Below are 15,926 nucleotides of genomic sequence, written 5' to 3'. Positions count from 1 at the left end.
AAAACAGATGTAGAAGGCCAAATCAGAAGTAAGAACCCGCAAGAACCCGCAAACAGATGTAGAAGGAGTGGTGCCTGGAGACAATGCCATGTCTAAAGTGCTTGCTGTTTGCGGGTTCCTTAAGTAATTTTGGCTTGCTTTTGGCTTTCAAAGACTAACTATCATAAGTCACACACTCTCTCCACTATCAAATACAACATACATATATGCTGCATGTTGTCACTCGGACTGTCATTGCCCAGTCATTGTCAAAAACTCAGATTTATCCGCAGTTCCAGCTTGTGTTCCATAGTCCAGAACCCTTTCCAAATGGTATTCAATATCTCTCTTTTCCGGTAAAGATAAGTGAGGAGTAACCGACCCGTGGCTGTGGCTGTGACTACACTGTGTTGTACTGTAAGATCTCAGGGACGCCTCTTGCTGTTGGCAGGATGAGCACTGCTGCAGAAGACTTGCCACAGGCACTCTCTAAACACAGGGCCGGTGTTCTGCTACAGATTTATTGCTTTATAATGGGGATATCCTCTCCATTGGTCGTTACCACAGACAGAGACTCAGACTCCAGCTTCGTTAGAAGGCTTTTTCCCAGCCACAAAACTGTCCTGTGAGAGAGTCAGGTGTGTCACAAACTTAGTGTTAAGTGGTGATTTAAATGAGCACCAGGGGAGTTTGGTGCAGTTTGATTTATGGAGTGTATACAAAAGCAGCTATGTGCTCCACCTCAGTGGTGGTTAAAGTAAGACCAGGATGGGATGATGCAGCAGGGGATGCTGGAGCTGTCAGGGTGCTGTCACTGACAATTTAAGTGAAAATATGTACCTATGTAGGTGAGATCTACAGACAGACGCTGTATTCACGGAATGTGTGAATCCTCATAATGAAAAGTGAGAGCAGTGTGTGTCCTCGTTAGCAGGGCTTGTCTGGGAACCCCTGGCTCAGACTGACGACGATGTATATTCCGTCTTTCTACAAGCTTTTACACTCTATAATATGAAGTATCATCAGAAGGGATCAATGCTCATCACGTAGTGTATACAGACTGGAAGAATATCATAACAGTTGTGTTTGCATGACCTCACATCCACCCCTTAAGAGAAAACAAACAGATGTAATTTACTTCTAAATAATCAGTTGAGGTTGAGCAGCCAACTGTTAAAATGCAGTGGGCCCCAGTTCCCTGGAGAATGTCAATGTGTGAGACAAGACCCATACCTTGAAGCAGTGGTTACCAAACCATTTGGTATTATCCCTTATAAATGTTTTTGTGACCCACTAACTGGAGAAAACCATGTTTCTTTAACTAAGACCCAAAAGCGACCACAAGCCTTGTCTAAACGGAAAACATTAACCTGAGGGCTTTATCACATTGACTAACTGAACTCTGTCTTCAGTCCAAGCGTAAGAAGACGGCCAGGCTCAAGGCCCATTTTCCCACAGTTCCCGCATAAACAGACAGACACTTCAAGGTGCTGTGTACCCGTAGTCTAAACTACCCGTATTGGACCTGTGATATATAATGTAAACTCTCTTTTCCACAATACAGAGTCAGTGTTACACCCCCCCCATATTCCTCCCTCTCTCCCTCCCTCCTCTCAGTAAGACTCTGTCACAGTGTGACCCACACTTTTGACAGGCCAGCTCCACAGTGACGAGAGGAGAACAGGCTCCATATGGATGCAATTATTCCAGGCACTTTGACCACTTCAAAAAAATTTAGCAGACACATTTCTAAAGGTTAAGCAAACATTGAGAAACAGGCACCTTTGTTTCACACCAGCACATAGAAAGAGGGGGTGTAGACACCTAAGCAGACACAACTGAAAATATAATGTCTGCATAGGTCCAGACAGGTCTTCTGATATAGTATATTCATAATCTGAATCATAGTTCAGTCACACCTTACAGTATGATCAAGTATCTGCCATCTACATTATTAGATTCAACAGTACTTTGTCATTCCAATGGATATTTGGTTGCAGCTGGAATTGAAGCTACTGACTCACACAACTGAGTGGTGATGATGATTTGTGACTCACTTACCCACAAAGCTTAAGATATTAGCCTTGTACTCCTGTGGAGAGTGAGCTCTATTAAGGGTGCGTTCCCAGGGATATCTCAGTGCCTTACAGTTTGTAGATGGGAGGGTTAGGGGGGGTGGGGTGGGGGGTTTAGCAGGACGTGAATCAAAACAAAGCGGTTGGCATGTTCCTGTGAGAGCAGCTCCAGTTCTGCATCTGAAATCTGGTCACTGTAACCCAAGCTGAGTCTGGGAGAGGGGCTCCCTCTGAGAAAGGCAGCCCGGGTCCCGAGGGGGCTCAGTCTGTCCAAATATTTGACCAAACACACAGATAAGTGTCTGTAGCCTGCAGACAATCAGAGAACACTGCACCTTGAGGCTTGCAGTCATACACTCACACAGATACTTTCTGAGAACTTAAATCTCATTCTATGCATGCACGCGCACATGCACACAGACACACAGGGATATTCATAGAACACTGCAGACTTAGACATCACAAATATAGGCTACTGTTGTCAACCCAAACAGAAAGTGTCGGTTTCAAAATTAAAGGGGACAGCGATCACCTTAATCCAAGTGCTTCTGCTATAGATCATGAAGATGTTAAGCCAGGCAAAGTGGCCAGATGTTGTCAAGCCATGCTGGAAAAGGAGAACCCTCTCTCAGACTTATCATCTAAATCCCTCTTATGGTCACAACAAAGGCTGTGGCGGTTTTCCTGGATCTCATTCCTTCCGTTGACAAATGCATTCCAGACAGGCCCACAGAAGTCAGGGATCGGGCCAGGCTACTCCAGCTGGTCCCGCCGGCCCTCCATAACTTACGTCTGCTTAGGAGAATAACACACACGGACAGATGCACTTCAGAGGCATGCCAACGGCTCGCCTCAGAGGCTCCTGCCCTCTCGCAGACAACATACACCAGGTTAGACAGGTCAGCACCTTATTTGTTTATAAATGAAGTAGAAGGCAGTTAAAATACTGTTTTGGGATGTCTGGAAAAGTTGTGTTCTCAGACCCCCCTGACAATAGTTATGCTGTGGAGTCTCCAGACAAAACAAAATAAATGTTTATGGGGACTTGGAGATGAATGACTTTAGCATTTGATGTCTCTATTCTTAGTCTCCCTCAGAAGGTGATGTGTTCGGCTATTTCTAATGTTCCGACCTTCACACAGGTGATGATTTGTTTCCTTTGCTTGGTGAACAGGGAGACCTGGATAGTCTATGGGGAAATCATTCAGGAACACCATTCCCAACTGAGGATTCAAGGATCCTGTCATCATGTCAATGCATGTAATGGCTGCCTGAAGCCCTATAACGTTAATTTAAAAAACATGTTGAGTTCCCTGCTGTCATTTTGTAATCAGGGTAATAAATGATAACCTTTCCGCCTCCTCTGACAAACCTTGCAAAAATAATCATATTACCCAATGCCTACAACAGAAATGTGCTATGGTCAATTGAAATACAGTACAGGAAGTATCAATCAAGTGAGAGTCATGCCAAATAAGATATCACTACAAAGTTTTAGTAAAGGAATGCAATTCGTTGTGGTAGCGTTCTCAGGCCGTTGTCATGAAAGTCACTGAAGCAGAACAAAAATATGACTCAAATGAAATATTACAAGCACAAAGCTCATTATTTTCCTCAACATAAAGTGACACTTAACAGAGACTCTGAAGCCTTAATGGATTGGATGCATATGAGAACCAAAAGGGACACAGGAGAGTATGGGAAGTACATGGCATAAGCAGAACATTTGTGAAACTGATCGAAAAAGAATCTGTTGCAGTTTGTTCCCTCAACTTTCCGGACAGCTTGTATAGAAACGTGTATTCTATTGGCTCTAGACCTTTATGGACCTTTTCAGTGCATTTGCATTTATGAGCAGGTTCCTCTGGATTCTTGGAAGAGCACAGCTAAAACTAGGAGCCCTTACCAAAATCAAGTGCAATCCTTCGATTCACCAATATTGACCTAAGATCTTTCCTTCTGGTTAAAGTTGGACTATGCTTGTCTTACAACATGCTTGTCTTAACATGGAGTGACAGTTCATGACACTCCTTGCTTACATAGTCCCATCATAGGCTCCTTGTCCAATAATTCCACAGAGTGGACGGCGAGATGACTCGTCTCTGGACCAGCTGTTTCCATTGGCCAGTGAAATCTCGGGTAGAGTAGCTGTTCATGCAGCACCACAGACAGCTGGCTGAGGCCCAGCTCTCACATCCACCATTTTACATACACACATGCACACTCGCACACTCACACACACACAAACACACACACACACACACTCACACACACACATACACACATACACACACACACACACACACACACACACACACACACATTCACTCTCGCCACCCAACGCATGACGACAATCTGGAGGAGCTTGCTCCAGAGGCATCGCAACTCTGAGCTTGAAACAACAACGACGCACTGGTTTCAATTAACGCAATGGCCCTGAGAGCGAATGCTCTTTGAAACAAGTGTGTCGATAGAATGGGGGGAGGGAGACCTTTCTTCATTTCTTGCCCCAGAAGTGAATGCTTTCAGGACAAAGCTGAGGAAAGCATATGGGTCTTGCAACATAAATGGGATGACTTCTGCAACTATGCCTTTCCAGAGGCACATTGACTATCAACTACTGACCCAGGTGTGTTTTTCTTTAAAGGGGAAGTTTACCCGAAATCCATTTTCATGTGTATTTCTGGTAAATCCACAATGCATACAGTCTCAAACTATCTGTCACGCCCTCCACTTCCTCCTAGTCTGTGCCAGTGCCTCCCTCTCTCCTGTCTGTCTTTGTCAGTCTGTGTGTGTGGGCGTGGCCAGGCTCTGGTTCCCTTCATCTTCTCCACCTGCCCAATCTACACACCTGCTGGCCATTTACTCATCTCCGTGCTGTACTTAAACCCCAGCTTCCCATCCACTCATCGCAAGATTGTTATTCAATGTTTCTACACGTTAGTCTCGCTTCTTGGCCTCTTTAGTATTCTAGATACTAGTCCTCGTGTTGTTCTCTGTTTTTGATCATCTTTCCTTTATTCCCCAGAAACCCTACCCGGCTATTCACCTGTCTACCTGTCCGCCTGTCAACCTGCCTGCCTGCACTACCTGCCTGACCTGCCTGCCTAGCCTACCTGCCCTGTCTGCCCTACGTGGCCGCCTGCCCTCTCTGTCTGCCTGCCCTCCTGACTCTGTGTCCACGCTTGGGTTAATTAGATCTGACCGTAACATTACGATCTTGTCATGACAACGAACCCAGCGGACGCAGAGTCCCTCCAGCAAGCCCTAACCTTTCAAGGCATCCTTCTGGGACAACACTCCCAAGCTCTGGAGACCATCGTGTCTACTGGAGAGGTTCTCCGTCAGACCTGCGCCAGTCAGGAGGTCCATCTGGGGCAACAGGAGAGAGCGCTTGTGGACATATCTCTCAGTTTGAGGGAATTGTCCGCTGCCCTTAATAATCTCTGCACCCCTCCCACCTCCCCAGCACCCCCTATAGCCCCTAGTCCAGCTCCTAGTGTCATTTCCCCATTTTGCACCGCGCCTGAACGTTATGGTGGTGATTTGGGATCCTGTCAGGCTTTTTTGGTTCAGTGCCCGTTGGTTTTCGAACAACAGTCACTTACTTATTCCTCTGACCGGTCACGCATAGAGTATCTTATTGGATCGCTTAAAGGGGCTGTGCTCACCTGGTCCTCCGCCATTTGGGACAGACAGTCGGCAGTCTGTTCCTTATATGTGTATTTTACCCAGGCGATGCATAAAGTTTTTGATTGCCCCGTCCAAGGCAAGGACGCAGCCCGGTGACTTTTTTCCATCCGCCAAGATTCCCGCAGCGTGGCCTCCCTAGCCTTTGAGTTCCGGACTGTCGCGGCTGAGAGCGGCTGGAATGACAAGGTTCTCAAGGGCGCATTCCGGAAAGCCGTAAGCGACAGTAGTAGGAGAGATACTGGCAAGCCGAGCTGTTTGTTCCTCTCTCTCTTGTCCCCAGCTCCATGCTACTCTCATGTGGCAATCCCAGTCTCGGCCCCTAATGGCTGTTATTGACTCCAGGGCGGATGAGAGTTTCCTCAACTGGGAGGTTGCTGGTCAGATGGGCATAGATCTTGAAGCCCTGGATTGCCCCCTGGAGGCCAAGGCTCTCAACGGGATGCCAATCGCCCTCGTAGATTCTTGGACTGTGCCATTGAATCTCCTATTGTCAGATAATCACCAAGAACTTATGAGATTTCACATTATCGATTGTTCTCGGTTACCCCTGGTTACAGAAACACAACCCGCAAATAGACTGTCTCTTGGGTAAGGTTCGCTCCTGGATTGTTTGTTGCCATTCACATTTTTTACTTTCGGACCCTGCTCCCTCTATTGCTGACCCACTGCCCCTGCCTGAATCTATCGATCTATCCTCTGTTCCGCAGGATTACCATGACCTCGCTCCTGTTTTTAGCAAGCATCTCGCCTTGTTCCTGCCACCTCATCGCCCTTATGACTGCCATCGACCTCCTGCCCGGTGCTTCTCTTCCCAGTGGTCGGCTTTATAATCTCTCCCGACCTGAACGTGAGGCGATGGAGGAGTACGTTCTGTCCTCCCTGTCCGCAGGTATCATACGACCCTCCTCCTCCCTGGTGGGGGTGGGGTTTTTCTTTGTGGGGAAAAAGGATGGTTCTCTGTGACCCTTCATTGACTTAAATAACATCACTGTCAAGAATAAATACCCTCTACCATTAATCAGCTCTGCTTTGGCCCCTCTCCATGGAGCCACCGTCTTCTCTAAACTAGACCTACGCAATGCATACCACCTAGTCCGTATCCGCGCGGGTGATGAGTGGAAGACAGCATTCAACACCCCCCTTCACTCCACTTCAAATACCTGGTCATGTCTTTTGGATTAACCAATGCCCCCGCTGTGCTCCAAGCCCTGGTCAATGATGTGCTCCACGACATGCTGAACCAAGTTCTCCAGCGCCTGTTGGAGAACAAACTATTTGTTAAAGCTGAGAAGTGTGAGTTCCATGTCTCCACGGTTTCTTTTCTGGGATACGTTATTGCCCCTGGTCAGGTGCGTTTGGATCCAGGTAAGGTGTCCGCTGTGGCCCTCACCGACCAACCTCAAACACTTACAGTGTTTTCTAGGTTTTGCTCCATCCCTGTGCGTTTTTTTCTTGCAAGCTCAACTTTAAAATGGCCCTGGAAGAGTGGCGGCATTGGCTGGAGGGAGCTGAGCAGCCTTTCGTGGTGTGGACCGACCACCACAACCTCATTTACCTAGAGTCAGCCAAACGATTGAACTCACACCAAGCGAGGTGGGCTCTATTTTTTGGAACGTTCAACTTCACGCTGACGTACCGCCCTGGTCCCAGCAATGTCAAGCCTGACGCCCTATCTCGACTCTACTCTGTGGAGGAAAGGCCTGCTGAGTCAGCTCCTATTTTAGTACGCACCTGCTTCGTCGCCACCCTCACCTGGGAGATCGAGGCACAGGTCAGGCGTGCCCAGATCCAACAACCTGACCCAGGTAACGGTCCTCCTAATCTGGCCGTAACACTATCACCATTTCGCGTGCAGCTGCATCATAGCTATTGAAATAAGAGTTCTGTGTTTACTTCCTTAAAAAGTCTCAAAAAGGTTCAAATATGTCAGACCTGTTTTTGCACTCTGACCCTGCTCTACTATGCCAGTGATTCCCACAGAGCAGCACGCGCTGTTCAACAGAAGGAGCTCGCATGGGAGGGAGAGGGGAATCTTGGGAGTTGTAGGAATTGGCATAAATGGGCAATTTGGAACATCAGGACTGATCAGGGCATTCAAGGGAAGATATCTTGACTCAGAGATCGTTTCAAAACGCACTTTTTTGTAAATGTGTCTACTATTGTCTGATGAAACAAATCCACTGGATTATAGGGTAAAACTCTGCTTTAATAGTTTAGAGACTGCAAACGGAACATTATAAACAGGTATTGGTACAATGGCTCTGTGTGGTCTCAATATACTCACTTTCCAGGTAAAGGCCGACATGTGGAACTAAAACGGCTGGGCAGAACGGCTACTGTATACTATTCCACATTTTCATAACAAACCTCATGTCTCCAAATGTCCTTTCTCTTCCTCATTTGGTCTATACCTACCCATAAAACCTCCAATGCAGCCTTGTAGTCTTTCCAGTGTCCCTCACCATATGCTGCACCGAGGCAATACTGTCCAATACAGTCCATCCCATCACAATCAAAACTTTAAATTGTTTGATTCAGCAATCATCACTGTACAATCAATGAGTCACTCATTCTGCTCTATTTTCCTCAATTAGCATGTTTAAGCATGAGTTGATATTTTGATCGACATATCCTATCAAGCAGTGGATCACACAGTGAATCTGTTTGCTGGCGGGGGCCTGATGCAGATATCTATGACTTTGGTGCTCGAGATTTTAAATGGGTGCTCGAGATAAATGCAAATCTACCACTGACATCAATGCATTATTTACGTGAATGTTCAAGACAAGTCATTTGCTTGAGTGTGTGAGCAGGCAGAGTTGGAGTTGAGCTTTCTCTTCTGACTTAGAGGTAAAGACGACCAATCCCCAGGGTCTGTCTACCCTGTGAGGACATCCGCTCTAAACAAAGGAGGGGTGGAGAGTGGCAGAGTTAGTGTGGGTGTAAAGGAGGGAACTAGGGGAGACTGGGGAGGATAAGGGGGTTTGGTGCATTAACAACAGCTGGAGCGGATGACCTTGGTTTCCCCTGAAATCCAAAACAAGCTGGGCCCCAAGCAGAACAGCAGGGCCATGCAGGGTCACAACATTGAGGGCTGCTACAGTCTGGCTCTGTTTACCCAGAAGACTTCCAGTCGATGAGTGGCCTCATTCTGGTTTGTGTGTTTGTGTGTGTGTGTGTGTGTGTGTGTGTGTGTGTGTGTGTGTGTGTGTGTGTGTGTGTGTGTATGTTCCTGTGTATCATTGCACAATGACAAATAAATATGACAAAAACATATTGTTTATGAGTCATTGAACTACAGTAGAATACAACATCCTCTGGACTTGCCATTGGATGTCAAAAGAGAAAGATAGCAATGTAAACAGAAACACTATGATAACAACACACACAGACACTAAGCACTAACCCTTGTGAAGCCATTCTTATTTTAGACTTTGACGCATTACAACATTATATTGGAATCTGACAACACCTTTCTGCCAATCTTAAAAACATATGCTTTCTCTCAGTAAATGGACTCCCCAGCTTCGGCACAGAGGAGGGTCATCTGTCCTGCGTTCAACAGAGCTCAGAAAACAGAGCTTTAAAATGGGGAGTGAAGCCACGTTCTAAGGATCAGACACCAGTCATAAATCAGAGCCACCAAATGTTGGTGATATTTCAATACTATCTCCATTAACCCTTACCTAGAGTAAACTCATATTGAGGCAATTAAGGAACAACTCTGTGACCCCAAAAACAAGAGTGACATCTCACAAGAAAAAAGTGAGTTTGATCAAGAGGCAGGAAAAACAACTAAGGTTTCTATGGGCATGCCATTTAAAGCTCTAAGTGGTGCGTGGTGCAATTTTCCTCAGTGACCAGCCCTCTCCTTTGTCTTCTCTACACCACAGTCAGAACATTCAATAAACAAAAGAGCCTCAAAAACGAAATGTCCAGCCAAGGATACAGAGTGTAAGAGGATGATGATAGGCAATGGTTCTTCAGTCAGTGATTTGATGTCAAACATAGCACACAGTTGAGGACAAACTAAGCCAGGAGTTGAAAAGTGCCCTGCGTAAGTAATGGGACAGTGAAGCATTTTGTCTTCTTCTAGTTCTACACTTCAAAAGTTTGGATTTGAAATCAAACAGTTACTATGAGGTTGAAGTAGAGATAGAGCTTTTATTTGATGGTATTTGTGTACATACTGTATTGGTTTCACCATTCAGAAATGACAACACTTTTTATGTCTATTCCCCCTATTTCAGGGTACCCAAAAGTAATGGGTCAATTTGCTTAACAGGTGTTTCTGGTAAGTCAGGTGTCTTCCATCACATAATTTGTGCAGGCATAAGAGAACTGTCAATGTCTAGTATTGATTCTAGGCTTTTTGTTTGCCTTTGGAGTCTGCTGAACATGGGAACCAAAGCGGTATCAATGAAAGTCAAGGAAGCCATTATTAGGCAGAAAAATCAGAAAAAATAGTAACATAGTAACATTTCCAAAATCAACAGTTTGTACCATCATTAAAAAGAAAAAAGAAGCACTGATGACCTCAGCCAGACTTCTACGGTGGATGACCGAAGAATGCTCACCATAATTAAGAAAACCCCCAAAACAACTGTCCCACTGATCAGGAACACTCACCAGGAAGTAGGCTTGAATGTGTCAGAGACTACCATCAGCAGAATACGTCTGCTCTTGGGATATACGAATGGACAAAAACTGAATCATAGTCCCCTCCCCAATTTCATCAGTGGGGGACAATAAACACGAGTGTATATAGAGTATATATGTATATGAGAGAGAGAGAGAGAGAGAGAGAGAGAGAGAGAGAGAAAGAGAGAGAGAGAGAGACTCACCCTCTCTGCAGTGCTCTCCAAGGAAGCCTGGGCAACACCTCCACTCCAGTGCAGTCACCTGCCGGTACATCAGTCTGTACATGGGCCTGATGAGGGTCCTGTAACTGACACCAGAACACCGTCACTGTAGGCAGCCCTGTGGCATCAGGATATCCATGGTTATCATCAAAAAGAGTCAACAATCACTGCCCTTCCTACAGAAACTCAAATCTATCTCACTAAACTCAACCTTTTATAGACATAGACATAGACAGAATCCTCTCCTTCCGTCTACAACAGGGGAGGCTGATGGAGGCAGGAATCTACAATAAAGGTACAATCAGCTACAATAAAGGTCTTGAAAAAGTAAAACAATGTAAGGCCTTGTTTGTGCCTCCACCACTCCACCGGTCTACAAAGCATAGTATCTGCCTGATCCAAAATCATCAGCCTTTCACTCAGAAGCTTACCTGCATTGCACCAACAACAGACACTGAAAAAGTTACAGGCCATACTGGAGGACCACTTACACATCCAACACCCGTCATTTGACCTCGTCCCACTAGGTTGGTGCTTCCGCTGCCCTAGGTCTAGAATCAATAGGAGGGTCCCATTTGTGGCCAAGGCCATCAGGCTGCTCAATACCCATCTTCCCCCTGAGCCCCCCGAGCCTGACACTCACTTTATAATTGAATTGCATTGAATAGGCCTCAACAGACATAATTACTTGTTTTTGCACTGACATTAGGACAAACCCATTGCTCTTTTTTGTCCCTTTGTTCCTCATTTATTCAGCTTTAAGCTTTAACCACATTCAGTTACCATTGTTTTAATTGTTCTGTCAATATATAGAGACAGGCATATCACTGTGACCTCTATACACAATGAATAACTCGAATCACATCAAAAGAGTTTAAGCAGTGTGTTGCAAAGGCATGCAATAACAACATTGGCCCAAGCTTAACACAGTGGCTGAAGTAGGAGTCCATTTAGACTTTTTGGATGGGTCCCAAATTCATAAAACAATGGAATGCAACCATACAGTTACAAATCACATACATCTGTATGATAAACTGCTATGGTCTTACATCAGCGTCTTTTCTAGAAGCAATGGCAGACATGGGAATACAGGAATGGGAATGGGAAAAATCACATGGCCTTTATGTGACTTTACGACTTGCTGTGTGGTGGTCTTGAGAGTGATTCCGCCTTCCACTACAGTAACAACAAACAATGGGACAAAGACCAGCTTTATGGGAGTGAACTATCAGCCATTAGACCTGGATGATAATGAATAACTCCTTTAGGCTAAAAATATACAAACACCATCAATGCATTATGATACCTCTGAAATGTCTGGGGAGCTGAACTAAAAATCAATGATCTGATCTTTTCCCAAAAGGGCTTTTTCTTCGGGAGATGTAAAATGATGATACTGAGAATACTGGTAAAAAACCCAACTTCTAAATAGAGTAGCAACTACAATAAAGGTCTTGAAAAAGTAAAAAATGTTTTAAAAAAAGTAAGGCCTTGTTACTGTAACCAGGTTGAGATGATAAACGTCAAGTTGAAATACCCTGATCACGCCATTGAATTGCTAGCTTTTGGGGGTATTTTGGTGACAGTCACGTGTATTATCAATACAGAGGACGAAGGTTGGAAACGTATGTGAGCTTGGAAGCAGTGCAAGGAAGCAATACTATTTGCAGCAGTGTGATGCATGTTACACTACAATGAGGTTGTGTCACATCCAACACCATGTTCATAAGCAATCTTCTTAAATTTGGTCATATATGCCATTTAGCAGGTGCTCTAAAGCGACTTGTGCATGCAGAATTATTTGTATATATGGTCCCAGCTGGAATAAAACCACAACCTTAGCATTGCTAGCATGGTACTTTAACAACTTAACCACACAGGTACAAAGTAACAACAAACTGGTTACTATACTACACTGTAACCTATCCAGGTCAATTCAGCCACTGGATTCTCTACACCTGTAGGGGCAAATACAGCAGCTTGCTCGACAGTCGACTTTCTATGGCCCTAATCTGACAGTGATATTAGGAAGAAGAGTAATAATGTTTTGCAGTGTTGCACATGACTTAAGACCACAGAGCATACAGTATGACATAAAGGCAGTAGGAGGAAGATGAGTGGATGGGACTGTTATCCATACCTGATGAGGTTAGAACAGGGTCCGGGCCAACGGCAGCTCTGAAACACTCTCTGTACCAGCGTCTCTGTCCCATTGTGCACCTGGCATGACACAGTGTTGGACACTGTGTACTGACACCAGTTCCTACCAAAGCAAACCACAGGAAGGGAGGGTTGATATGAATATCATCAATGAGCAACACTTACCAGGTCGGCATTAGGTGATTGAAAAATCCTGAATATCTGTCCAAATCAAGTTAGACATACAGTGCCCTCCATAAGCATTGTCTTATTTTAGTAGTTTGGATTTTTTTTAAATAATTACTATGAAGCTGAAGTAGAGATTTTCAACTTTAATTCAATGTTTTCTTTTTTTCTGAAATTACAACCCTTTGTATACATAGTCCCCCTATTTCAGGGCACCAAAAGTATTGGAAAATTGGCTTGACAAGTGTTTCTGGTTAGTCAGGTGTGTTCCGTCACATAATTTGTGTAGGCAAAAGAGAGCTGTCAATGTCTAGTATTGATTATAGGCTTTGCATTTGCCTGCTATTGGTGTCTGCCAACATGAGGACCAAAGAGATGTCAATGAAAGTCAAGGACTTTACCAAAACCTTAGACTTACCAAAATCAACAGTTTGTAACAGCATTAAAAAAAAAAAGAAAGCACTGGTGAGCTCAGAAATCACAAATGGGCTGGTAGGCCCAGGAAGAATTCTACAGTGGATAACTGAAGAATACTAACCATAATTAAGAAAGAACAACTGTTCCATAGATCGTGAATGTGTCACTACCATCTGCAGAATATGTCACCAGCCAAACTACAAAGGTCTCACTGCAAGGTGCAAACCACTAGTTATCCTCAAAAAGGATGGTCAGGTTACAGTTTGCTACAAAGTACCTAAAAAGCAGAGGTCTGCAGAGGTCTGGATAAAGGTATTGTGGATAGCATTATCATGTACTAGAATGATTGCAAATGGAATGTTTGGAGAAAAAAGGATCTGCCCAAGATTTATAGCATACCACCTCATCTGTGAAACATGGGGGTGCTATGGTTTGGGCATGTATAGTTGCCACAAGAACTTGCTAACTTGTCTTAATTGATGATGTTACTGCTGACAGCAGAAGCAGAACGTATTCTGAAGTTTACAGAAACATCTTGTCTGCTCAAGTACAAGCAAATGCCTCCAAATTCATTGGATGGCGCTTCATCATACAGTAAGACAATGACCACAAACATAGCAACTATGGAGTTTTTCAGGGACAGAAAGTGGAAGGTTATTGACTGGTCAAGTCAATCTTCAGATTTAAATCCAATTGAACATGCATTTTATTTCCAGAAATACCTCAACACAAACAACAACTGAAGATGGCTGCAGTCCAGGCCTGGCAGAGCATCACCAGAGAATATACCCAGTGTCTGGTGGGGTCAAAGGGTCGCAGACCTCAGACAATCCCTTAGCAAAGGATTGTCGACCAATACTAAACATGAGTGCTTAATTTGGACATTATATGATACTTTTGGAGCCCTGAAATAGGGGGAGTATGTTTAAAATATGTTGTGCTTTCTAAATGGTGAACCCAATGTGAAAAACAACAACATTGAATTAAATCTGAGTATAGAGCTTAAAAAAAGACTAAATGCTTACAATATTTATGGAGGGCACTGTATCTAACGTTCTATCTTTCCAACCTTATGTCTGTCCAAACCTTTCAAGTACCTAGCCATCATCCTTTCACCAGTCACTACTGCTTCATTCAGTATAACCCATACTGATTAACCTCTTAATGGTTTGATCTTTCTATACCTCCCTTCTCTGATCTATCCATCCTCTATTTCATCTATCCATTCATCCATCCAATCAACCAACCAACTAACCTTACCAACCTATCTCACCTTCTGTCAACTACCCAGACAATGTTATCAACCCTGATAAAAAGCCTTCTGATACCTATTGAACTTTTTAAACTATTAAGCTTTTTGGAACTCCAAAAACTCTCATCCGGTTAACAAACCAACTCTCTACCCACTCCACTGAACTACCCCAGGCTCTATCTATCTATCTATCTATCTATCTATCTACAGTATCTATCTATCTATCTATCTATCTATCTACCTATCTAGCTATCATTCTATGTATGACCTTTTCACATACTATGTATCTAACGTACTGTCTTTCCAAAGTTATATATATCTAACCTTTCAACTACCTAGCCATCATCCTTTTCACCCTCTATTGTCCAAACTATCTTTAAACTTTTTCTACTACCAAAACTTATTTTTTTATACTTATTTTTCTTGTTATTATTCAAAATGTTCCACCTGCTACTCCTCCTACAACTTTTAAGCTGTTCACACCTATCCAACTTTAAAACGTGCAGAGTTGCTATGACTTTTGATTTTGATACCTTTTAAACTGTTTAAACTATACAAACTTGAGAGTTCACTTTCTAACATGGAGGTCTATGGAAAATTTTGAACCACTGCCGCTCCTACACCTTTTAAGCAATTCACATAATTTCAACTGTAAAATCTGCCCAAAACTCCAAATTGGAGGGCACTGTCGGAGGATGTGAGAAAATGCATTGAGCAATGGATTAAGGCAATAAGTTATTGACAGTTGTTTTTACAGATGTACTGTAAACTAACCCTGAGGGACCATTATAGATGTACTCAAAGGAATAGATTTGCAGCAATGGGTCATTCGATTCTTTCTGTTGTTCATAGGCAAGCAAATAGTTCTAGTTGCACCACAGACATGTATCTTAGACTACTTTATTTTTCAGTCACTGACCCAGATTTCCCCACAAAAAGGCCAAATGCATGCGCTTGATAGCAAAACAAAAACATCTGTATATTCTGATTACATCAAAAGCATTATTTGTCGCTTGTTTGACCCTTCAAAACTGCACGAGATATTATTTTCAAAATGACACTCATAAACGCAGCCTTGTGTGAAAGAAATATACCGAAACTGCAGGGCCATGACTGAATTCCCAAATAAACGTAGTAAAATGCCTGTTAATTCAGGTAATAGAAGAATTGTATAACAATTTGGTTGAGTCGTGCTTACCTGCGCGCCGCATTAGCGCCTGCTGGTGGTCCAACGGTTTTTTCGGAGTTGGCGCGTTGCAATGTCACACCTGGAAATTGATAGATGAACCCACCAGTCCCTCGTGACAAATTGAGTGAAAACAT

General features: G+C 43.9%; 1 protein-coding gene across 1 annotated transcript in view; it reads right to left on the bottom strand.

Moving 5' to 3' along the window:
- col26a1 (collagen, type XXVI, alpha 1) overlaps positions 1-15,926 on the bottom strand; it is a gene marked incomplete at both ends in the record, with an annotated part of 32,700 nt that extends 16,774 nt beyond the window's left edge. Inside the window, 3 exons of the mRNA XM_083693726.1 lie at positions 10,592-10,695; positions 12,750-12,872; positions 15,802-15,926. Of these exons, the coding sequence (XP_083549852.1) occupies positions 10,592-10,695; positions 12,750-12,872; positions 15,802-15,926 (352 nt within the window). The remainder of the gene's footprint in view (positions 1-10,591; positions 10,696-12,749; positions 12,873-15,801) is intronic.

The sequence above is a fragment of the Argentina silus genome, assembly GCF_951799395.1.
Source record: "Argentina silus genome assembly, chromosome: 2".
Classification (NCBI taxonomy): domain Eukaryota; kingdom Metazoa; phylum Chordata; class Actinopteri; order Argentiniformes; family Argentinidae; genus Argentina; species Argentina silus.
Note: the sequence above shows the minus strand (reverse complement) of the source record. Positions and strands in the feature narration are given on the sequence as shown.